The following is a 26,501-nucleotide window of genomic DNA, read 5'->3' on the forward strand; positions in this document are numbered from 1 at the left end:
CAAGTTTAGACCCTTCATTATTCCATTCCATTGGAAGAAAGCAGATCCTTCATCAGTCATTTGGTATATGCAGCCTATTCAAGCAATGGTCTTTTGTTTCTGTATTTTCTTTTTTAAATGATTTTAATAGTCCTAGATATATATATAAATATATCTATATATACCTATATAGATATAGATACATACACGCACACACACACAGATATAGTTCTATAGAAAAATATTTTCCACTCTTTTGTGTCCAAGCTACAGAATGGATGGAATGGGTGATTGGGGCCGCCTTAGAGGACATGGCGAGTTGAATGGTGAGGTGGCGGGAGACAATCGAAGCGCATTCCCACTCATACCAGTAATGTTGTTTAGGCTCCTCGACTTTTCATAACCTTGGGGTTTGAAAAAGAGAGAAGAAGGCAGTTTTTTGTGCACATATACGAGAGAATGAATGAGCGATCCTGGACTCCGAGACAAGGCTTAACTCTCTGGGATACAAATCGTACACGGGCTAGGGTGGGCCTGGGGTCTCTCCCGTTGGGGGGGGTGGGGGGGGGGGAGGGATTGAAGATCAGACCCCGGGATGCTGCTGTGTGAGACCCTGGAGGAAAATCATCGGGACCTTAAAAAAGATTTTTTTCCTTCCCTTTTGTCTGAGTATGAGCTCCCTGATTTTCTCTTTACCAGATTTAAAAATATTGAAAAATGGGAGGGGAAACAGGCTGACAGTCACGCATCAGCCAATTGGGTAATTAATCCTTTTCGAACGTAGAACAGCACAGCACAGGAACAGGCCCTTCGGCCCACAATGTTGTGCCGAACATGACGCCAAGTTAAACTAACCCCTTCTGCTTGCCCTTGCTTCAATTCCCTCTATTCCCAGCACAATCATGTGCTTATCTAAAAGCCCCTTAAACACCCCTATCGTACCTGCCTCCACCACCCCTGACAGACACCTACCAGTCTCTGTGTAAAAATCTTGCCCCTCGCACCTCCTTTGAACTTTCCCCCGTCCACCTTAAGTCCGTGCCCCCTAGTATTAGACATTTCAACTCTGGGAAAACTCTGACTGCCAACCCTATCTACGCCTCTCATAATTTTGTATAGACTTCTGCTTTCTAATTGGCGGAGAAGAAGGCCATGGGTCACGAGGTTGGCCAACCAATGGCTGGAGACTGGGGCAAGTCATGTGATGAAACCTCCTGGAATACATTTAGTCAAAGCTGACAACTCTAACTCTGTCCTACAGACAAAATAAACTCTGTGTACATTCGGCCTCAATCCTCCATCTCTCTTCAATGCTTGGTAGATGCTTTCAGAATGGATCTCTCTTTTGTTTTGGTGAAGTATCTCCACTTTGCTGGCTTTCCAGCTGATTGTAAACTCGAGGCCATTGCTACCCCCAATCGAACCCTGCTCTCACCACCAAACCAGGTACAAAGTCCAACCCTGAAGCCAATGTCCATTCACTCACTCACCCACTCACCACACAACTTTAAAAACAGCTGATTACCTGAAATTTCCGCTTAACATTCAGACCGGGTTTGACCTACTGGGCTGAGTGGCTGTGGGGGTAGGGATCAAATACTAGGAACTCCAAAGTGCAATGACCTCAACGAGGTCCATGACATGGGTCTCTTGGAGCATGTGCTCCCTGATTGAGGCAATGATTGGAGTATGAGCTCCCTGATTGAGGTAATGATTGGAGTATGAGCTCCCTGATTGAGGTAATGATCGGAGTATGAGATCTCTGATTGAAGCAATGATTGGAGTATGAGATCTCTGATTGAGGTAATGATTGGAGTATGAGCTCCCTGATTGAAGTAATTATTGGAGTATGAGCTCCCTGATTGAGGTAATGATTGGAGTATGAGCTCCCTGATTGAGGTAATGATTGTAGTATGAGATCTCTGATTGAGGTAATGATTGTAGTATGAGCTCCCTGATTGAGGCAATGATTGGAGTATGAGATCTCTGATTGAGGTAATGATTGGAGTATGAGCTCCCTGATTGAGGCAATGTTTGGCATTATGAGCTCCCTGATTGAGGTAATGATTGGAGTATGAGCTCCCTGATTGAGGTAGTGATTGGAGTATGAGCTCCCTGATTGAGGGAATGATTGGAGTATGAGCTCCCTGATTGAGGTAATGATTGGAGTATGAGATCTCTGATCGAGGTAGTGACTGGAGTATGAGCTCCCTGATTGAGGCAATGATTGGAGTATGAGCTCCCTGATTGAGGTAATGATTGGAGTATGAGCTCCCTGATTGAGGGAATGATTGCCTGCCCAATACGGGAATCTCACCTGTATCTAAATATGGGAGTGTCAGGGCTACTGACACTCCGGATTCCAACTTTGTATTTGATGCACTTTAGGAGTGGAACAGAGTTTGTAAATATAGGAAGTCTGGTGAAGAGACACTCCAAAGATGTGCGGATTAAGATGGTTGGCATTGTTAAATTGCCCCTTAGTGTCAGTGGGGCTCAGCAGGGTAAATACGTGGGGTTACGGGGCCTGGATGGGATTGTTGTCGGTGCAGGCTCGATGGATCGAACGGCCTCCTTCTGCACTGTAGGGAATCCTATGACACCGGTATCGGAGGTGTTATTTCAAAAGGGTTTTAACTAAAGGCCATCTTGATAGGACTGTGTTATGGGAGATCAGAGCCATTGAGAAACAGGGACAAAATTGGTTAAGTCAGGCCAGATTCACCAGATGTGAATCCTGGTCACCATTCCTGGAGCAGCAATGTCTGCGCACTGAGGTGACACAAAAAATAAATGCAGTGGGTGGAATCTCCTAACAGAAATAATTAAACATTCGTGATCTTCTTCCATCAGAGTGAGAACTCGAGGGAACGGAACATTCTGCACTTATTTTAGTTATGACCACATCAAGCAGTTCCATCGCAAAGAACTCTTTGGTTAAATTCGGGGCAAGACTTCGTCTCAACTATCCTGTCAAGCACTCTCAGGTCAGGTGGACTATGGGTTGGAGGCAGGCAGGGTAAAGTTCTGCCTGCCCCATCAAGTACATTAAGTGGGTTAGGGAAAGTTCCTTCTTCATTGCCCCCACTGAGCACTCCAAGGTCAAACCCACACTATCACAACTGACACTAAATGTGTCAACATCGGAGGGGTTGTCAGAGGGCACAACCTCAGGCTAAAGGGATGATCCTTCAAAACAGAGATGAGGAGGAATTTCTTCAGCCAGAGAGTGGTGAATCTGTGGAACTCTGCCGCAGAAGGCTGTGGAGGCCGGGTCATTGAGTGTCTTTAAGACAGAGATAGATAGGGTTCTTGATTAATAAGGGGATCAGGGGTTATGGGGAAAAGGCAGGAGAATGGGGATGAGAAAAATATCAGCCATGATTGAATGGTGGAGCAGACCCGATGGTCGAGTGGCCTAATTCTGCTCCTATGTCTTATGGTCTTCTGGGTACAACAACTGAGCTATTATAATGCCTTCTTGTACTCGTCCATCTTTGCATGTCTCTTTGCAAGACCCAAATGTTTGTGGCAACTGTGCAGAATCATATTAGGCTAAGATTGGCCCAAATCCAATCAATCTTAACATTCGTGAATCATTCATCCAATTCCTCCAGGCTGTATTGAACCCAGATCCTGAAATGAAGGGACAGTGATTAGACCAACTAATAATCTCGCTTCACCCACTACAGGAAAAAATACACATTCATCCTTGCGTGTATCAAGATTCTCTCTGAACTAAGATAAAACAAAACACTGCAATCTTAAACAGCTCTGAAGTAAGGTCAACCAGACTCAAAAACGTTGGTTCTACTCTCTCTCCACCGATGCTGTAAGCCCTGCTGAGATTTTCCAACATTTTCTGTTTTTGGTTCTGTCTGAACTATCTTTGGGAGAGATATCTGAAAGCTATCATAGCCCTGGGTGAATCCTATACTGTTTTATAGACGATCTCTCCAATGAGAGGGTTAACTGTGGACGGCTCCTGTAAGTTAGTACCCTGTGTCTCTTGGGCGGGCTATGCCTGGCGATCCCTGCTGAACATGCGACAATGGCTGTGCAAGGCCACGTCTTGGCAGAGGGGCAAAAGTAGAGGGCACCCTCACCATGCCCATCTGCCCCCATCGCCGAACCTCAGATGCCACCCAAGGCGTTTGACCAGAAAGGGCCTCCTTTTGTAATGTGATACGAAACGGAGAAGGAGACTTGTACCAGGGAGTTAAGATGTCTCAGAGTCAGAGTCACGGCACCATCAATGATCTTCATTCCATGCATGCATGCTTACATAACAGCTCTGCATTTTCTCCGACACAGAAAAGGCATAGACACATGAGCAACTAACTTCTGGTAAAACTCAAGCATTTGTTTTGTGTTAAACACTTTGTGATTCCATTTTCTTAGTGTTCCCTCCACTCAGTCCCAAAGTTAGATGTTCCCGTCCTTTTCCGCTAAAGTGGTCTCCAGTTTCCCCCTCCGCCCCCCTCCACCCCCACCCCGGCTGATCATCCATCCAGGACATCTGAGGACTGAAGGAGAACAGTCAACATTATCTGAGGAGAAAGCGTGGACATATCTCAAGTCAGGGTAGGAATCTATTTCTCCGGGATGGATTCCCACACCGTGACGTTTCCCCAAGAAAAACCCATTCAACGTGATTCATTCTCTGTCCATCAACCCTCCGAGACCTCTCCGAGATGTCCTACCTCTAGGGGGGTGCGTACGAACTACAAGATCCGGTCCTGAGACATCCCCGCCATTGACCTGTGACCCTGAACCCATTGGGCAATCCCTCAGCCTGTTTCCGGCGATAGATTCCATTCAGGTACCGTGTGGGAACAGAGTTAGTCAAAAGAAAAACTGGCAAAACAATAATGAGAATAGTATCATCCAGCCGGGAGTGGCACAGATGGGAGGGTGGTGATGCCATGGTCAGGCGCTGATGAGATGCTGGCAATGGTGCATGATGGGAATCGTCAAGAGAGCAGTTCATGCAACGGAATTACTTTGACGAGACAGAGTGGTGTGGCAGGGGAGGTGGGGGCACAATTCTGAAAGCGGAGGAATAATTAACGCAAGCCTCGCCTCCACTAATCAGGGAGCTGCAACGCTAAAGGGCGTCCACTAAGTCCGCAACCTTAACCGCTTAGCCAACCTTACTGGAGGGCGCTAAAGGCAGGGAACCCTCATGGGGTCCACCAATATCTCTACTTTCTCAGGAGACTAAGGAGGCTGTTCTCAGCTACGACTCTCATCAATTTTTACAGATGCAGGAGAGAAAGCATTCTTTCCGGTTGTATCACAACTTGGTATGGCTCCTGCTCTGCCCAAGACGGCAAGAAACTACAGAGGGTCATGAACGAAGCCTAGTCCATCACGCAAACCAGCCTCCCATCCATTGACTCCGCCTACACTTCCTGCTGCCTCGGAAAAGCAGCCAGCATAATCAAGGACCCCACGCACCCTGGACATTCTCTCTTCCACCTTCTTCCGTTGGGAAAAAGGTACAAAAGTTTGAGAACATGTACCAACCGACTCAAGAACAGCTTCTTCCCTGCTGCCATCAGACTTTTGAATCAACCTATCATATATTAAGCCAATCTTTTTCTACACCCTAGCTATGATTGTAACACTATATTTTGCATCCTCTCCTTTCCTTCTCCCCTACGTACTCTATGACCAGTATGTTTTGAATCATAGAATCAGAGAATCCCTACGGTGCAGAAGGAGGCCATTCGGCCCATCGGGCCTGCACTGAACACAAACCCACCCAGGCCCTATCCCATAACCCCACGCATTTACCCTGCTAATTTCCCTGACTCTAAGGGGCAATTTAGCATGGTCAATCAACCTAACCTGTACATCTTTGGATTGTGGGAGGAAACCGGAGCACCTGGAGGAAACCCACGCAGACATGGGGAGAACGTGCAGACTCCACACAGACAGTGACCCAAGCCGGGAATCAAACCAGAGTCCCTGGCGCTGGGAGGCAGCAGTGCTAACCACTGTGCTACCCCATATGGCTCGCAAGAAACAATACTTTTCACTGTTTGCCAATGCATGTGACAATAATAAATCATGAATGGTAGGGCTGACATATGAAGAGGTTGGATCGACTGGGCTTGTGCTCACTGGAATTTAGAAGAATGAGTGGGAATCTCATAGAAACATATAAAATCCTGATGGGACTGGACAGGCTGGATGTGGGAAGAATGTTCCCGATGTTGGGGAAATCCAGAACGAGGGGTCACCAACAACCTGTCCTGGTCCCCCAATGCCGACACTATAGTTAAGAAAGCCCACCAACGCCTCTACTTTCTCAGAAGACTAAGCAAATTTGGCATGTCAGCCACGACTCTCACCAACTTTTACAGGTGCTCCATAGAAAGCATTCTTTCTGGTTGTATCACAGCTTGGTATGGCTCCTGCTCTGCCCAAGACTGCAAGGAACTACAAAAGGTCGTGAATGTAGCCCAATCCATCGCGCAAACCAGCCTCCCATCCACTGACTCTGTCTACACTTCCCGCTACCTCGGCAAAGCAACCAGCATAATTAAGGGCCCCACGGACCCCGGACATTCTCTCTTCCTCCTTCTTCCGTCGGGAAAAAGATACAAAAGTCTGAGGTCACCTACCAACCGACTCAAGAACAGCTTCTTCCCTGCTGCTGTCAGACTTTTGAATGGACCTACCTCACATTAAGTTGATTTTTCTCTACACCCTAACTATGACTGTAGCACTACATTCTGCACTCTCTCGTTTCCTTCTCTATGAACGGTATGCTTTGTCTGTTTAGCGCGCAAGAAACAATACTTTTCACTGTATCCCAATACATGTGACAATAATAAATCAAATCAAATCAACAGTCTCAGAATATGGGGTAAGCCATTCAGGACTGAGATGAGGAAGAAGTTCTTCACTCAGAGAGTTGTGAAGCTGTGAAATTCTCTACCACAGGAAGTTGTTGGGGCCGGTTCGTTAGATATGTTCAAGAAGGACAAATCAAAGTAGAACGTACAGGGTAAATGGTAGGACTCTGAAGAGTGCAGTTGAACAGAGGGATCTGGGAATACAGGTACAGAATTCCCTAAAAGTGTCGTCACAGGTGGATAGGGTCGTAAAGAGTGCCTTTGGTACATTGGCCTTTATAAATCGGAGTATCGAGTATAAAAGTTGGAGTGTTATGGTAAGGTTATATAAGGCATTGGTGAGGCCGAATTTGGAGTATTGTGTACAGTTTTGGTCACCTAGTTACAGGAAGGATGTAAATAAGATTGAAAGAGTGCAGAGAAGGTTCACAAGGATGTTGCCGGGACTTGAGAAGCTGAGTTACAGAGAGAGATTGAATAGGTTGGGACTTTATTCCCTGGAGCGTAGAAGATTGAGGGGAGATTTGATAGAGGTGTATAAGATTTTGATGGGTATAGATAGAGTGAGTGCAAGCAGGCTTTTTTCGCTGAGGCTAGGGGAGAAAAAAAACAGAGGGCATGGGTTAAGGGTGAAAGGAGAAAAGTTTAAAGGGAATATTAGGGGGGGCTTCTTCACGCAGAGAGTGGTGGGAGTGTGGAATGAGCTGCCGGATAAAGTGGTAAATGCTTTTAACATTTAAGAAAAACTTGGGACGCGTTCATGGATGAGAGGGGTGTGGAGGGATATGGTCCAAGTGCAGGTCAGTGGGACTAGGCAAAAAATGGTTCGGCACAGACAAGAAGGGCCAAAAGGCCTGTTTCTGAGCTGTACTTTTCTATGGTTCTATGGTTCTAAGGAGCTGGAAGTGGCCCTTGCGGTTAAAGGGATCAAGGGGCTATGGAGAGAAATGGGGATGGGATACTGAAAGCGCATGATCAGCCATGATCATATTGAATGATGCCTCGAAGGGCCGAATGGCCTCCTCCTGCATCGATATTCTATGTTTCTAAACAAATAAATCAAATAAATCACTAAGAACACCCACCAGCCAAACAAAACAAAGCAGCAAATGTCACATTGGACGTAACCTAGAGCCCGCTCTGAGGACAACTTGCCACCATGCCTTTCAATGATGGGCACTTGACTACCGGTTAATTTCTCCATAACAGATGAGAATGTCCCTGTGTATCACAACCAGCCTACTCACCACGACCCGTTAATTACAAAGGTTAAACGATTCTCCTTGACATCTCGCTGTTCCCAGGACGCTGGCACGGAGGCTGTATTGGACGGGATGTAAATCGACCGGGTTTTAGGGCGCCGCTAGAGTTAGAATTAACATCTTAGCCTGGAGGTCATCTTGGAGAGATGCATTGGGCAGCGCTACCAATCAAAATCGAGTGTCACAATGAGCGGTAATATTCTATTCGCTTTCTCTTGGGGATTTTTTGTTTTTTGGTTACATGTCACTGATTTAACAGTTGGGTCCCGGCTCTGAAACTTTCAACCTCTACACTCTTCGGAACGAGCGAAGCTCTCGAGTTTTGGGACCTGGTGGGGTAGAGGTAAGGCCACAGGTTTAGTAACTCAGTGGAATTTTGAGAGATACGGGTTCAAATCCCATCCCAGCAACTGGTGGAATGTGCATTCAAGGAATGAAAATTTTGCCTCACGGACCCGGGTTCGATTCCCGGCCTTGGGTCACTGTCTGTGTGGAGTTTGCACTTTCTCCTCGTGTCTGCGTGGGTTTCCTCCAGGTGCTCCGGATTCCTCCCACAGTCCAAAGATGTGCAAGTTAGGGTGTATTGGCCATGTTAAATTGACCCTTAATGTCAGGGGTACTAGCTAGGGTAAATGCATGGCGTTATGGGGATAGGGCCTGGATGGGATTGTGGTCGGTGCAGACTCGATGGGCCGAATGGCCTCCTTCTGCACTGTAGGGATTCTATGATTCTTTGCGTCAAGATCTGGGCCGGATGTCTCTGGCCGTTCACGCCGGCGGGATTCTCCTGTACCACCGGCAGCGGACCCCACACCCGCGGGTTTCCCACCGGTGTGTGGTAACGTCAACAGGAATTCCCATTGACAGCAGCGGCCCTGAGAATCCCGCCGCTGGCAAACAACACGCCACCTCCCGCCAGCGGGAAACAAGCATTTGGGAGACTGGAGAATCCCATCCCTGAAATATATATGGATTTCAATCCCACTTTTTTTTTTATTGATTCATGGGACACAGGCATCGCTGGTTGGGTCAGCATTTATTGCCCATCCCTAGTTGTCTGAGGGCAGTTGAGAGTCAAGCACATTGCTGTGGTTCTGGAGTCACAGGTAGGCCAGGCCAGGTAAGGACAGCAGATTTCCTTCCCAAAAGGACATTAGTGAAACAGATGGGTTTTTCTCACAATCAACAATGGTCATCAGCAGATTCTTAATTCCAGATATTTTTTATTGAATTCAAATTCCACCGTGGCGGGATTCGAACCCAGATCCCCAGAACATTCGCTGAGTTCCTGGATTAATAGTCTAGAGATATTGCCCATCCCTAGTTGCCCGAAGGCAGTCAACCACATTGCTGTGGCTCTGGAGTCACATGTAGGCCAGACCAGGTAAGGACGGCAGATTCCCTTCCTTAAAGGACATTAGTGAACCAGATGGGTTTTTCCGACAATCGACAATGGTTTCATGGTCATCAGTAGATTCTTAATTCCAGATATTTTTTATTGAATTCAAATTCCACCATCTGCCGTGGTGGGATTCGAACCTGGGTCCCCAAGAACATTAGCTGAGTTTCTGGATTAATAGTCTAACGATAATAGGGAGGCCATCGCCTCCCCCCCCTATCTAATAACTATCAGAATTTGTAATGATTGCCACAACTGTAGGGCACATTTCACACACAACACTGGACAATTCAATGACTATATTGAGGGATACAAGCAAACTTGTGTCCAATTAAACTTGGCTGATAAAGCTGGCGTGTTTCAAGTTATGAAGGTTTTGCCTCCTTCGGTTTCCAATATGCAAATTCTGGTCACCTCTCAAAGCTGAGGCATTAGTCCTTCATTATCAATGAGTGACTCCAAAATATGGTTCACCTTTCAAGCAAGCTCCCTCTCTAACAACCAGTCTAATAGGAACATAAGAACATAAGAACTAGGAGCAGGAGTAGGCCATCTGACCCCTCGAGCCTGCTCCGCCATTCAATAAGATCATGGCTGATCTTTTCGTGGACTCAGCTCCACTTACCCGCCCACTCACCGTCACCCTTAATTCCTTTCCTGTTCAAAAATTTATCTATCCTTGCCTTAAAAACATTCAATGAGGGAGCCTCAACTGCTTCACTGGACAGGGAATTCCACAGATTCACAACCCTTTGGGTGAAGAAGTTCCTCCTCAACTCAGCCCTAAATCTGCTTCCCCTTATTTTGAGGCTATGCCCCCTAGTTCTAGTTTCACCTGCCAGTAGAAACAACTTCCCTGCTTCTATCTTATCTATTCCCTTCATAATCTTCTATGTTTCTATAAGATCTCCCCTCATTCTTCTGAATTCCAATGAGTATAGCCCCAGTCTACTCAGTCTCTCCTCATAAGCCAACCCCCTCAACTCCGGAATCAATCTAGTGAATCTCCTCTGCATCCCCTCCAGTGCCAGTATATCCTTTCTCAAGTAAGGAGTGTGTCAGTGTTGGGTTACTCTCTCACAGCACAGAAGAGTTCTTGTGTCAAAGCGGCACCAAAAACTTTTACTGTACTCAGCGATTATCGATCACTTCAAAATATCAATTACAATCTGAATTCAATTTACCTCTTCAACTCAGACAGGGAGCAAACATCGTGACATGCTCCAATATGGAGGAATAAGAGAGGTCCTTCACTCGATTAAGGCAAGATAATGCAGCTCCTCTTAAATGTCGCCTTTGACCAAATACAAAGCACCCTTTCAGCTACCTTCCAACACTTTGAGCCACTTACATCTCCCCCCCCCATGCCACCTGCTACCATGACAATTGAAGTAGAGACAATTGCACTGTTGTAACCATGGTATTGCTAGCAATAGAGTGATGATACCATATCTTAGTCACCAAACGCCTAAAACAGGACCTTTGGCATCAATGAAACTGCGGCAAATTCCCAACTGAGATATGCCAGCTGTCCCTTTTCAATCCCTAAGGCCAATTGCTGGCCTCTTCCTGCACTTTGGGATTTTGGCATTTATTGCAAAGGGACTGGTGTATAAAAGTAGTAAGAAGTTTAACAACACCAGGTTAAAGTCTAACAGGTTTATTTGGTAGCAAAAGCCACACAAGCTTTCGAAGCTCTAAGCCCCTTCTTCAGGTGAGTGGGAATTCTGTTCACAAACAGAGCTTATAAAGACACAGACTCAATTTACATGAATAATGGTTGGAATGCGAATACTTACAACTAATCAAGTCTTTAAGAAACAAAACAATGGGAGTGGAGAGAGCATCAAGACAGGCTAAAAAGATGTGTATTGTCTCCAGACAAGACAGCTACCTTGTCTGGAAACAATACACATCTTTTTAGCCTGTCTTGATGCTCTCTCCACTCCCATTGTTTTGTTTCTTAAAGACTTGATTAGTTGTAAGTATTCGCATTCCAACCATTATTCATGTAAATTGAGTCTGTGTCTTTATAAGCTCTGTTTGTGAACAGAATTCCCACTCACCTGAAGAAGGGGCTTAGAGCTTCGAAAGCTTGTGTGGCTTTTGCTACCAAATAAACCTGTTGGACTTTAACCTGGTGTTGTTAAACTTCTTACTGTGTTTACCCCAGTCCAACGCCGGCATCTCCACAGTATAAAAGTAGAGAAGTGTTGTTGCAATTGTCTCGGGTGTTGGTGAGACCACATCTGGAGTATTGTGTCCAGTTTTGGTCTCCTTATTTGAGGAAGGATGTTGCGGCATTGGAGGCAACTCAGAGGAGATTCACCAGGTTGATTCCGGGGATGAAAGGGTTGAGGAGAGATTAAACAGTTTGGGTTTGTACTCGCTGGAGTTTAGAAGGATGAGAGGGGAATCTGATCGAGGTATATAAAATACTAAAAGGGATTGATAAAGTAAATGTAGACCAAATGTTTCCCCTTGTGGGGCAATCTCGAACAAGAGGTCACAGGTATAGGTTGAGAGGCGGTAGATTTAACACTGAGATGAGGAGGAACTACTTCTTGCAGAGGGTGCTGAATTTGTGGAACTCGCTGCCCCATAGCGCGATGGAGTCTGAATCATTGAATGGTTTCAAGAAGGAGATGGATATATTTCTAATAATAAAAGGGATAAGGGGATATGGGGAACAGGTGGGGAGGTGGATTTGAGGCCAGGGAGAGATCAGCCATGATCTGATTGAATGGTGGAGCAGACTCGATGGGGTGAATTCTGCTCCTAATTCCTATGTTATTTTGCTTCTTAAAATGAGAGGCATTGAGCTCGGAGGTTTTCCGGCATCTAATGGCACGAGGGGGACAAAGTACCACTTCCAATTTCCTGAGAACAGGTCGCTAGCCTGTCTCCCATAACTTTCTCTGTTCTAAGAAGGGCATTTTGGGCAGCACTGTGACACAGTGGTTAGCACTGCTGCCCTCACAGCGCCAGGGACCCGGGTTCAATTTCCAGTTTGGGTCACTGTCTATGCGGAGTCTGCACGTTCTCCTCCCAGTGTCTGCGTGAGTTTCCTCCGGGTGCTCTGGTTTCGTCCCACAGTCCAAAGATGTGCGGATTAGGGGGATTGGCCATGCTAAATTGCCCCTTAGTGTCCAAAGATGTGCAGGTTCAGGGGATTACCGGGGTAAATACATGGGGTTACGGGGATAGGGCAGGGGGTGGGGTGGACCTGGGTAAGATGCTGGGTTGTTGCAGACTTGATGGGCTGAATGGCCTCCTTCTGCACTATAGAGATTCTATGTTTCATGGTTATCAGTAGACTTTTAATGGCCTAGTGGTATTATCGCTAGACTATTAATCCAGAAACTCAACTAAATATTCTGGGGACCCGGGTGCGAATCCCGCCATGGCAGATGGTGGAATTTGAATTCAATTAACAAAAAATCTGGAATTAAGAATCTACTGACGACCATGAAACCACTGTCGATTGTCAGAAAAACCCATCTGGTTCACTGATGTCCTTTAGGGAAGGAAATCTGCCGTCCTTACCCGGTCTGGCCTACATGTGACCCCAGTGCCACAGCAATGTGGTTGACTCTCAACTGCCCTCCAAGGGCAACTAGGGATGGGCAATAAATGCTGGCCCAACCAGCGACACCTATGTCCAACAAATGACTCTGCCTACACTTCCCACTGCCTCGGAAAAGCAGCCAGTATAATTAAAGACCCCATGCACCCCGGACATTCTCTCTTCCACCTTCTTCCATCGGGAAGAAGATACAAAAGTCTGAGGTCACGTACCAACCGACTCAAGAACAGCTTCTTCCCTGCTGCTGTCAGACTTCTGAATGGACTTACCTTGCATTAAGTTGATCTTTCTCTACACCCTAATTATGACTGTAACACTACATTCTACAGTCCCTCCTTTCCATTCTCTATGAACGGTATGCTTTGTCTGTATAACGCGCAAGAAACAATACTTTTCACTATATGTTAATACGTGACAATAATAAGAATCATAGAAACCCTAGAGTACAGAAAGAGGCCATTCGGCCCATCGAGTCTGCACCGACCACAATCCCACCCAGGCCCTACCCCCATATCCCTACATATTTTACCCGCTAATCCCTCTAATCTACGCATCCCAGGACACTAAGGGGCAATTTTTAGCATGGCCAACCAACCTAACCTGCACATCTTTGGACTGTGGGAGGAAACCGGAGCACCCGGAGGAAACCCACGCAGGCACGAGGAGAATGTGCAAACTCCACACAGACGGTGACCCGAGCCGGGAATCGAACCCAGGTCCCTGGAGCTGTGAAGCAGCAGTGCTAACCACTGTGCTACCGTGCCGCGTCAAACCAAATTGAATGAAAAATAAAGGATAAGAGTTTGAATTGAGATACAGATTGGCCAAGATCTGATTAAAAATAAACAGCAGAACAGGCTGGAAGGGCCGATCGGCCTCCTCCTGTTCCCAAGCCACAGAGGGAACCATTAATGACATTTTCTGCTGCAAAAATTAGATACAAACCTTACTTCCAGCAAGAGAGCGTGTAATTAATTGGACCACTGCTCCCTCAAAAATTACTTCAGGAGAGAAATCGCTCTAAATTATTGCGGCTCATAGATTATCTGAGGAGAATAAGGTGAATAACATTGTCTCTGAAGGACTCGTTGAGGTTTAAAACATTATCATTGCCGATGTGCCTTACAAGATGATCTGAAGCGTTGTTTAGTCACATGAAAGAACAAGATATGTAGGCGCTGACAGCAGAGAGCAAGAAGCCAAGTTGCCTGGAGCTCGTCACGAGTCAGCTGATGTAATCCTCTTATCCTTAAAGTCAATGCTACTTGAGCTCTGGCTGCCCTGTTCCACCTCGGAATGGCTACAGCACAAGGCAAGGCCATTCGGCCCGGCGTGCCGGCCCTCTGAACGAGCAATGCACCTTCTACCGCTTCCCCCCCCCCCCCCCGCCCCGTCTTCTTCCCACATCCGTCACGTCCTTCCTTTTTGGATAAAAATCCAATTTCCTCCTGAACCTGCCTCTACCACACTCTCAGGCAGCGCATTCCAGATCCTAACAACTCTTCTGTGTGAAAACTTTACTCTTCACTGCTCTTTTTACCGACTATCTTCAATCTGTACCCTCTCGTTCTCAATCGTCCCACCGGTTGAAATAATTTTCCCCATTTACTCAGTCCAGACCCACATCATTTTGAATATCTTTATCAAAACACCACTCCACCAAGAAACATTGTCCCAACTTCTCCAATTTATCTCCGTAATTGAAGTCACTGAACTCTCCCAGCACGGGGTTCGATACAGAGTAAAGCTCCCTCTACACTGTCCCCATCAAACACTCCCAGGACAGGTACAGCATGGGGTTAGATACAGAGTAAAGCTCCCTCTACACTGTCCCCATCAAACACTCCCAGGACAGGTACAGCACGGGGTTAGATACAGAGTAAAGCTCCCTCTACACTGTCCCCATCAAACACTCCCAGGACAGGTAGAGCACGGGGTTAGATACAGTGTAAAGCTCCTTCTACACTGTCCCCCATCAAACACTCCCAGGACAGGTACAGCACAGGGTTAGATACAGAGTAAAGCTCCCTCTACACTGTCCCCCATCAAACACTCCCAGGACAGGTACATCACAGGGTTAGATACAGAGTAAAGCTCCCCCACGCTGTCCCCATCAAACACTCCCAGGATAGGTACAGCACGGGGTTAGATACAGAGTAAAGCTCCCTCTACACTATCCCCATCAAACACTCCCAGGATCGGCACAGCACGGGATTAGATACAGAGTAAAGCTCCCTCTACACTGTCCCCCATCAAACACTCCCAGGACAAGTACAGCATGGGGTTAGATACAGAGTAAAGCTCCCTCTACACTATCCCCATCAAACACTCCCAGGATAGGTACAGCACGGGATTAGATACAGAGTAAAGCTCCCTCTACCCTGTCCCCCATCAAACACTCCCAGGACAAGTACAGCATAGGGTTAGATACAGAGTAAAGCTCCCTCTACACTATCCCCATCAAACACTCCCAGGACAGGTACAGCACGGGGTTAGATACAGAGTAAAGCTCCCTCTACACTATCCCCATCAAACACTCCCAGGACAGGTACAGCACGGGGTTAGATACAAAGTAAAGCTCCCTCTACACTGTCCCCATCAAACACTCCCAGGACAGGTACAGCACGGGGTTAGATACAGAGTAAAGCTCCCTCTACACTGTCCCCATCAAACACTCCCAGGACAGGTACAGCACGGGGTTAGATACAGAGTAAAGCTCCCTCTACACTGTCCCCATCAAACACTCCCAGGACAGGTACAGCACGGGGTTAGATACAGAGTAAAGCTCCCTCTACACTGTCCCCATCAAACACTCCCAGGACAGGTACAGCACGGGGTTAGATACAGAGTAAAGCTCCCTCTACACTGTCCCCATCAAACACTCCCAGGACAGGTACAGCACGGGGTTAGAGATAGAGTAAAGCTCTGAAATATGGAATATGATGTCATGGACTCATATTATGATACATCGTCACATGGAGATTAAACTGTCTATGTGGAGTTTGCACGTTCACCCTGTGTCTGCGTGGGGTGGGTTTCCGGGTGCTCTGGTTTCCTCCCACAGACCCCAGCTGTGTAGGTTGGGTGGGTTGGCCATGGTAAATGCGCAGGGTTACAGGGATAGGGCAGAGGGGTGGACCTGGATAGAATGCTCTGTCGGAGAGTCGATGCAGACTCGATTGGCCGCTCCCTCAGCCCAGAATACCAACCTTGCAGCTTCCAGAAAGATAATAGCATCGAACAATTTATATGGGTCGTAATAATTAATTCAGATTTTAATTTGAGTTCTAATTGCTTTACCTAAATGAGATCTTGCCTCAGCTTGACAGGTCCTGGGCATTCATCTTAATTGGTCATTACCGAACCAATTGGAAACAGGTTCGCTGATGGTGTGACATCTTTTGCAACAACCCCCCTCCCCTCTGCAACACCCCCCATTGAAATTTAGAATTCACAAGTCATGGATTTACAAACGAAATATTAACTTTGAGTCAAAGAGGTCTACAGCACAGGAAAACGGCCCTTCGGCCCATCAAGTCTGTGGCGGTCAAAGACAAACCACCCAATTATTCTAATCCTATTTTCCAGCACTTGGTCCATAGCCTTGGCATCGTAAGTGCATATCTAAATACTTCTTCAATGTTATGAGGGTCTCTGCATCCATCACCCTTTCAGGCAGTGAGTTCCAGACTCCCACCACCCTCTGGGTGAAGAAGCTTTTCCTCACGTCCCCTCTAAACTTCCTGTCCCTTACCTTAAATCTATGCCCCCGGTCATTGATCCCTCCGCCAAGGAGAAAAGTTTCTTCCTGTCTACTCTATGCCCCTCATAAATTTATACATCCTAACATATCACCCACTAGGTCTCCTCTGCTCCTGGGGTCACTGTCTGTGTGGAGTCTTTATGTTCTCCCCGTGTCTACATGGGTTTCCTCCGGGTGCTCTGGTTTCCTCCTACAGTCCAAAGATGTGTGGGTTAGGTGGACTGACGATGCTAAATTGCCCCTTAGTGTCAGGGGGACTAGCAAGGGCAAACACATGGGATTATGGGGACAGGGCCTGGGTGGGATTGTGGTCAGTGCAGGCTCAATGGGCCGAATGGCCTCCTTCTGCAGTGTAGGGATTCTAAACAACCCCAGTCTATCCAATCTCTCTTCATAACTAAAGACTCAAGAACAGCTTCTTCCCTGCTGCTGTCAGACTTTTGAATGGACTTCCCTTGCATTAAGTTGATCTTTCTCTACACCCTAGCTATGACTGTAACACTTCATTCTGCACTCTCTTGTTTCCTTCTCTATGAACGGTATGCTCTGTCTGTATAGCGCGCAAGAAGCAATACTTTTCACTGTATGTTAATACATGTGACAATAATAAATCAGATCAAATCAAAGCACTCCAGCCCAGGCAACATCCTGGAAAATCTCCTCTGCACCTTTTCCAGTGCTATCACCTCCCTCCTATAATGTGGATTGCAGAACTGCACACAATTCTCTCGCTGTGGCCTAACCAACGTTTTATACAGTTCCAGTATAACCTCCCTGCTCTTAAACTCCATGCCTCGGCTAATAAAGGCAAGTATACCGTATGCTTTCTTAACCACGTTCTCCACCTTCCTTCTACCTTAAGGATCCAGTGTACATACACACCAAGGTCTCTCTGATCCTTGGTGCTTCCCAAGGTCCTGCCATTCATCATGTATTCCCTTGCTTGTCCTGCCCAAGTGCATCGCCTCACACTTATCAGAACTGAAGGCCATTCGCCACTGATTAGCCCATCTGATCAGCCCGTCTATATCCTCCTGCATTCTAAGGCTACTCTCCTCACGCTTTACCACCCTACCAATTTTCATAACATCCCCAAACTTACTGGTCAACCCTCCTAAGTGTAAATCATTTATAAAACCACAAACAGCAAGGGCCCCAACACTGGGGGACCCCACTGGACACAGTCTTCCAGTCCGAGATACACCCCTCGGCCATCACCCTCTGCTTCCTGCCACTCTGCCAATTCTGGATCCAATTTCCTTGGATGCCATGGCCTCCTACCTTCGCTATCAGTTTCCCATGTGGGACCTTGTCAAAAGCCTTACTGAGGTCCAAAGAGGTTACGTCAAATGCATCGTCCTCATCTACACACCTGGTCACCTCTTCGAAACATTCAATCAAGTTGGTCAGACAAGACTTCCCCTTAACAAAACTACGCTGACTGTTCGAGATGAATCCCTGCCTCTCCAAATGCAGACTAACTCAAGAGACATTCCCCTGATCCATGCTGGCTTTCTACAACTGTTGGGGAGACACATATAAGCCTCACAGTTCCAACGGGATAAACGCTGGGGAAAAAAAAGAGACCTTTTTGTCAAAGCTTTTCATCTTGTACTCATCAGGACAGTTCGCAAGACTACCAAATGTCAAAGCAACAACACTTTATACCGTTTAAGAGAGTGCCAATTGGTTGGCAAGCGGATTCTGATTGGCAGAGGCGTTGCCATGGAGCATGCAGCAGTGCAGATGGGATTGTCCCTGCGGTCAAAGGTGACAGCAAGGATATTTGTGATGTCCGTGATGTCCTACGTGGTCGAGTGGCCTACTGAAACTCACTGCGTACCGCTCGAAAAGTAACCAGTTGAGTGAGGGACTAGAAGGTTCCACCCTCCCCCTGCAAAGGTCAAGCTTAGATGCCAATGATGTTTGGAACTCCAAGTTGAGGTTGGCCAAGTTGAGTGGGTGGGTGATCTGCCAGGGGACAGCTAAGCTTTCTGGTTTTGTATCCAACAGCAGCGGGGAGCGGGGGGAGAAGAAATAAGACGGAATGTCGGCTCAGGATGCCAAAGGGGTCTCTGGAATCTGCTCTGCGAGGGGGAACCTAATTCAATCTCCCAATTCTCCTGAGTAACATGCTGTTATACCCGTCGCTGTTTGCCAATTGACCATGACTATTTTGGTTCTTCTAGTCATAAAGTTTCTTTCCGGTGACCATTTAAACAGACATTCCCTCTCTCCCTGTCCCTCCTTTCCCCACCCCCTCCCCCCCCCCACCCAATCCAAGGAATGGGACAGGTCGAACACATCGAAAACAAGAGGCTGTGAATGATTATGTAATGCACAGGGGTTGGGGAAGTGGGTGCATAAAGCCTTCATTCTGGCTCACGTGCTGATGGCCTAAACCTCTCTTGCTCATCTTTGTTATTTAACCTCCGTTACAGGTCCTCTGCGATGATCCCGGGGTGAAGATCCCCCGTCGCACCTCCATCCAGTCCCCAACACCACAACCCCCCCCCCACCCCCCCCCCCCCCCCGCCCTTTAACCGTCTTAATAACATCCTGTATCATTTCATTTACCGATTGGTGTCATATATCAAATCCTTCCTCGCACGCTCAAAAGAGAAATCCAAGTGTTATATTATCCCCTGGACAAGGTCCCCCAGCGAGTTTCTGAGGGTTAGATTGGCTACTAACATTGTGCTAATCTTATTTTAAGAAATTGCATATTAATTTCAGCCCAGTGTCACTGCCAATTGTAGCTTGTGTTTCACAGATCAGAGATCTCGGATGCTGAAATTGAGTGATACAGTGGCTCTCGGCCAACAGTTGGGGCCAGAGTTCAGGTTTCAATAACACAAGGCATTCATTATGCGATTCAGGAGATTAACTAGAAAGTCGACCAGGAATCATCTATTCTTTCTTGTCACTTATTTCTGGGGAGGTCATCCAAGAGTCGCTACACATCCCGGGTTGCCCATCCAGATGTGCAGTGGGTCACTTCAGAGGGGGGGCAGTTAACAGGCCATCACCTTCCATTTATTTTGGGCTGGAGTCACGTGTAGGCCCAGGCCTAGCTTGGGACAGCTGATTCCCTTCCCTAAAGGGCTGGGAGTGAACGATTTTTTTTTCATTATATTTGTTCATGGGATATGGACGTCGCTGGTTGGGCCAGCATTTGTTGTCCATCCCTGAGGGCATTTAAGAGTCAACCACATTGCTGTGGTCCTGGAGTCACATGTAGGCCAGACCGGCTAAGGATGGCAGATTTCCTTCCCTAAAGGACATTAGTGAACCAGATGGGTTCTTTTGTTATTCATTCCTGAGACATGGGCGTCGCTGGCTGGGCCAGCATTTATTGCTCATCCCTAGTTGCCTGAGGGCAGTTGAGAGTCAACCACATTGCTGTGGCTCTGGAGTCACATGTAGGCCAGACCGGGTAAGGACGGCAGATTTCCTTCCCTAAAGGACATTAGTGAACCAGGTGGGTTTTTACAATAATCAACAATGGTTTCATGGTCATCATTTAATTCCAGATTTTTTTAAATTGAATTTAAATTTCACTATCTGCCATGGTGGTATTCGAACCCGGGTCCCCAGAACATTATCCTGGGTCCCTGGATTTTGGTTGGCTCTTTAATGACAATCCTACAGCTTTACCTTTGCCATAGGGGGCGGCATGGTAGCACAGTGGTTAGTGCTGCTGCCTCACAGCACCAGGGACCCGGGTTCGATTCCCGGCCTGGGTCAGTGTCTGTGTGGAGACGGCACATTCTCCCCGTGTCTGCGTGGGTTTCCACCGGGTGCTCCGGTTTCCTCCCACAGTCCGAAAGACTTGCTGGTTAGGGTGCGTTGGCCGTACTAAATTCTCCCTCAGTGTACCCGAACAGGCGCTGGAGTGTGGCGACTAGGGGATTTTCACAGTAACTTCATTGCGGTGTTAATGTAAGCCGACTTGTGACGCTGATAAATAAACTTTACAGATTTGAAATTCTGGATTTTTCTGTCCGAAACTCGATTCGAATTGGGCGGGGAGAGTTTTGAGTTTGCGCTCTCTGGATTATCCGTAAACATAACAACCAAACCTTCAGAACTCTGCTTCGCTGAGAGACAATCCTGAGAGAATAAGAAATGAGAAATAATCCCAGTGTGGATCACCTGGAGGACCCCACGGAGGTTAACCAAAGGATCCCATTGCATTCCCCGTCCGTTCCCCTCCCACCGATCTGTATTCAGACTATGGACCTGCTTGTATCCCTGTTCCATTTGGGACTGGGGGGCGTCATGTGGTACCTTTGCGGATACTTCCATCGGGAGAGTGTTCGAAGTCTCCGGTGGTCAGCAGGAAGCAAGCTCTGTCCCGGGCGTACTTCTCCCTCCCTCCAGGCGTGACCGGCTGGTTCTCCTCCGGGGACAAGGCCTGGTCAATGGTCGGACAATCCTCATTGGCCAGGGCAGCGTTGGCGGCATCCCCGTTTTGCTTGGGATCTTGCAGGCCGAAGAAAAGAAAGGAAACACACACACAAAGCATTACTCGTTAAAAGTCACACGGATTCCCTCAATGCATTATACTGGAGATGCTGAGTAGGTTTCCATTCAGTAATGGTGTCCATATACGCAAGTACAAATCCTTAAACATGGCAAAACAACTTGACGATGTATTCCTTCACAGGATGTGACATTTATTGACCATGAGGTGAGTGGTTCGCTTGGCCATTTCAGAGGAAAGTTGCCCAGCCAGTGACGCCCACGTCCCATGAATAAATATTAACAAAATATTTGATGTGGAGTTGCCGGCGTTGGACTGGAGTGGGCACAGTAAAGTAGTCGCACGGCACCAGGTTAAAGTCCAACAGGTTTATTTGGTAGCACGGGCTTTCAGAGCGCTGCTCCTTCATCACTTACCTGATGAAGGAGCAGCGCTCCGAAAGCTTGTGCTACCAAATAAACCTGTTGGGCTTTAACCTGGTGTTGTGAGGCTACTTAGAGCAAAAAATTTGGTTCACACTCCCACCCCTTTAGGGAAGGGAATCAGCCATCCCGAACTAGGTCTGGGCCTACACGTGACTCCAGTCCAAAAAAAAAGGGAAGGTGACGTCAACTGCTCCCCCCACCCCACCAAGAGTGACCCACTACTCATCTGGATGGGTAACGAATCTCAGCCTACCTCCCCAAAAATAAATGACAAGAAATAGATGATTCTTGCAAGTCAACCTTTTTTTTTCATTCATTCGTGGGACATGGACGTCGCTGGCTGGCCAGCATTTATTGGAGCATTTATCCAAGGCGGTCACGGGCGTTCAGCCTTGGATCTTTGGGTGGGCGTTCTCCAGGGCGGCCTTCACGACACGCGGCGGCGCGGAGTCGCTGAGCGGAGACTGATGGCCGGGTTCCGCACACATGAGGACGGCCTAAACCGGGATGTTGGATTTATGTCGCATTATCAGTAGCCCCCACAGCTTTCCCCCTGATCTTGCAGAATCTTACTGGCTGTTCTGTCTGGAGACAATACACATCTCTTTAACCTGTGTTTAATGTTCCCTCCGCCCACATTGTCTGTACCTTTAAGACCTGGCTGGCTGTAGAGATTTGCATTCTAATTAGTATTCTGTAACTTGATTTCTGTGTCTCTGTGCACTGTTGGAGAACAGATTTTCACTCCATCTGACGAAGGGGCAGCGCTCCGAAAGCTTATGGTATTTGCTACCAAATAAACCTGTTGGACTTTAACCTGGTGTTGTGAGACTTCTTACAGCATTTATTGCCCAGCCCTAGTTACCCAAGGACAGTTGAGAGTCAACCACATTGCTGTGGCTCTGGAGTCACATGTAGGCCAGACCGGGTAAGGACGGCAGATTTCCTTCCCTAAAGGACATTAGTGAACCAGGTGGGTTTTTACGATAATCGACAATGGTTTAATGGTCATCAGTAGATCCCAGATATATTTTGATTGGATTCAAATTCTACCATCTGCGAGATTCGAACCCGGATCCCCAGAACATTAGCTAAGTTTCTGAGCGATAATTCCACTAGTCCATAGCCTCCCCGCTGCTGTGGGTCTGGAGTCACATGTAGGCCAGAGCAGGTAAGGACGACAGATTTCCTTCCCTAAAGGACATTAGTGAACCAGATGGGTTTTTATGACAATCATGGTTACCATTAGAGTCATAGAGGTTTACAGCATGGAAACAGGCCCTTCAATCCATCTTATCCATGCCGCCCTTTTTATTTAAACCCCTAAGCTAATCAAATTAGCAGTACCAGCTTTTCAGATTTATTAATTGAATTTAAATTTGGTGGAATTCAAACCCGGGTCCCCTGAACGTTAGTCCGGGCCTTTGGATTACTAGTCCAGTGACATTACCACTACACCACCGTCTCTCCAAGGTAGTTGAAAAAGCATATCGGCTGTTTGGGTTTACAAATAGCATAAAAGCAAAGAGATCTTTGAACTTTGCAAGGCACTGATTGGGACTCCATTGCAGTGGTGTGGGAGCCACACTTAAGCAAAGACGTACAGGCCTCTGTAGAGGCCCACAGGAGTTTTACCAGGGAGGTGGGACATGGGATAAGTTGGAAAAGTTTGGACTGTTCCCCTCAGATCAAGGAAGTTTAAGAGGGACAAACTTAATGGTAGGTTCTGATATGGGCGTCACGGTGGTTCGCACTGCTGCCTCACAGCTCCAGGGACCCGGGGTTCAATTCCGGCCTTGGGTGACCGTCAGTGTGGAGTTTGCACGTTCTCCCCATGTCTGCGTGGGTTTCCTCCGGGTGCTCCGGTTTCCTCCCACACTCCAAAGGTGTGCAGGTTAGGTGGATTGGCCATGCTCAATTGACCGTCAGGGCAGAATTTTACTGTCCCGCCTGCCATGGGAATTATAGCGGGTCGGACACGGACCACACGACGGTCTGTTGTCCTTGGGCAGGATTTTCCAGTCTTGTGGCCAGCGAGGCCAGAAAATCCTGCCCTTAGTGTCAGGGGGACTAGTAGGGTCAGTGCACGGGAGAAAGGGCCTGGATAGGATTGTTGCTGGTACAGACTCGATAGGCTGAATGGCCTCCTTCTGCACTGGAGCGATTCTATGATAAAAGTAACGAGAAAATACAGTTAAGTGGGCCAATGGCCTGATGTCATAGATTCAAAATCATTGACAAAGTATCGAGTCGGGAGCTGAGAAGATTTCTTTTCCACTCAGAGAGCTGTTGGGATCTGGAAGGTTCAACCTCAAAAAGTGGTGGGAGCTGATTCCATTACTCATTTTGGTCGGGAGTTGGACAAGTGTGAGGGACATCCAGACAAATAGCTGGGCCTTTGGAACTAAGCACGACTGCTCTTTCAAAGTTAGAAAGGGCTGAATGGCCTCACTTTCTGGAAATACCAAGGAATCTATGAGAATCAAAGAGTGAGAGCTTACAGCTATTAGGAAAAATGGAACAAGTTGACTTTTTTTTCGTTAAGAAAGAAATAGAGAACTGACTCGTCAAAGAACTTTCAAACTACGAAAACAGGTTGAACTATTGTTTGTGGAAGGAATGGTTCCAGATTTGGTAGAATCCAACACTGGGGATTATTAATACACGATAGTTATTGATAAATCCAATTGGAGGACTGTCTTTAGAATATATATCCTTGCACCCTTGGCAGCAAACATGCAAATAGTCCACTTATTTCAGCACCCACATTATCCAACTGAAACAGATCCTTGCGTACAATGGGTCAGTTAGTTCAGTTGGGTGGACGGCTGGTTTGTGATGTGGAGTGATACCAACAGCAAGGGTTCAATTCCTGCACCGGCTGAGGTTATTCGTGAAGGCCCCACCTTGCCCCTGGCCTGAGGTGTGGTGATCCTCAGGTTAAATCACCGCCAATCAGCTCTCTCCCTCAAAGGGGAGGGCCGCCTATGGTCATCTAGGAATATGGTGACTTGATCCTTACTCACATTCAGAGAGATATCATATAAAAGACCTTGTAACACACTGCCCAGTCCATATACATCCCTGTGGAACAAAACTATCCAGTTCATATACCTCTGATATTTAATATGCTGCACAGTGTGTACACTATAGTGAACACAAAACACTCAGCATGTCTAACAGCATCCATGGGGAGAGAGACAGAGTTAATGGGTGGGACTTCCTGCCCCCGGTGATGGGACCATCTGCTATCAATGGGTTTCCCAATCTTGGTACCCTCCGCCCGCTGGGGGAACGCACGACGGGATCAGACATCCCTTCTTCATCAGAACTGGAAAAGGTTAGAGATGTAGCCAGTTTTAAACAAGTCCCAAGGCAGCCGGGGAGGGAGGGGAGTGTGGAAGAAAGAACAGAAGGGGTAGGGTGAAAAAGTGCACATCTTTGGACACTAAGGGGCAATTTGGCATGGCCAATCCAACTAACCTGCACATCCTTGGATACTAAGGGGCAATTTAGCATGGCCAATCCACCTAACCAGCACATCTTTGGACACTAAGGGACAATTTAACATGGCCAATCCAACTAACCTGCACATCCTTGGATACTAAGGGGCAATTTAGCATGGCCAATCCAACTAACCTGCACATCTTTGGACACTAAGGGGCAATTTTGCATGGCCAATCCACCTAACCCGCACATCATTTTGGACTGTGGGAGGAAACCGGAGCACCCGGAGGAAACCCACGCTGACACGGGGAGAACGTGCAAACTCCACACAGACAGTGACTCGAGGCCGGAATCAAACCCAGGTCCCTGGCACTGTGAGGCAGCCCTGCTAACCATTGTGCCAGCGTGCCCCACATCCCACAAATGAATTTTTTAAAAAGCTGCAGTTCAAAAGGACAAGAGGGGATCTGATCGAGGGATATAACATTTTAAAAGGGATGGATAAAGTAAATGTTGACCAAATGGTTCCCCTTGTGGGGTAATCTGGAACAAGAGGTCACAGGTATAGGTTGAGAGGCGGTGGATTTAAAACTGAGATGAGGAGGAACTACTTCTCGCAGAGGGTGGTGAATTTGTGGAACTCGCTGCCCCAAAGCGCGGTGGAGTCTGAATCATTGAATGGTTTCGAGAAGGAGATGGATATATTTCTAATAATAAAAGGGGATAAGGGGATATGGGGAACAGGTGGGGAGGTGGATTTGAGACCAGGGAGAGATCAGCCATGATCTGATTGAATGGCGGAGCAGGCTCGAAGGGCTGGATTTGCCGACTTCTCCTGTGTTCCTATGTTCCTAGCCGGGAAGGGGTATTTGGTGAGCAGATCTTCCTTGGCAAGTGTGCTCTCGAAGAATTTTGAAGAGTGCCATGGACGATGAGAATCATTCCTCGTCTCAGTGTTACTGTTGGTTGGGTCCAGGGAAGAAGATACAATCCCTCCAGTACAGGACAAACCGGTTCCTGAACAGGGGCCTGGTGTATGAATGAGAACATACACTTAGGGTAGGGACTGACTGAGTGTTTTACTGCATCGGAATAGTTTTTAATACTTATAGGGTTAAAGTCAGACCACTCTTCTATTGCTAATATTCATTTATATATGTGATATTTCAACCCATGAGCGATGAAATGAATTTCTTCACGGATAGTAGAGTAAAATTGAAATTTAATTTTGATATCGCCCTCCTCATCCTTTCATGCCCGTACCTGCTCAAAATCTGTCAGATCGCTA

At 47.2% G+C, this 26,501-nt stretch overlaps 1 protein-coding gene across 7 annotated transcripts in view; it reads right to left on the reverse strand.

Moving 5' to 3' along the window:
• Positions 1 to 246: 246 nt before the first annotated feature.
• The window catches only part of LOC144509053 (voltage-gated potassium channel KCNC1-like), a 67,333-nt gene continuing 41,078 nt past the window's right edge, over positions 247 to 26,501 (reverse strand). The window contains exons 3-6 of one of the 7 annotated variants that reach the window (XM_078237342.1): positions 21,146 to 21,340; positions 6,228 to 6,234; positions 3,088 to 3,107; positions 247 to 383 (exon numbers count right to left, since the gene is read on the reverse strand). In XM_078237342.1, the coding sequence (XP_078093468.1) occupies positions 247 to 383; positions 3,088 to 3,107; positions 6,228 to 6,234; positions 21,146 to 21,340 (359 nt within the window). Of the gene's footprint in view, positions 384 to 3,087; positions 3,108 to 6,227; positions 6,235 to 18,999; positions 19,006 to 21,145; positions 21,341 to 21,985; positions 22,010 to 25,069; positions 25,098 to 26,501 lie in introns of all 7 variants that reach the window. The other 6 variants (XM_078237343.1, XM_078237346.1, XM_078237345.1 and 3 more) reach the window with 6 other exon arrangements.

The sequence above is a fragment of the Mustelus asterias genome, chromosome 21 (genome assembly GCF_964213995.1).
Source record: "Mustelus asterias chromosome 21, sMusAst1.hap1.1, whole genome shotgun sequence".
In the NCBI taxonomy this organism is placed as follows: domain Eukaryota; kingdom Metazoa; phylum Chordata; class Chondrichthyes; order Carcharhiniformes; family Triakidae; genus Mustelus; species Mustelus asterias.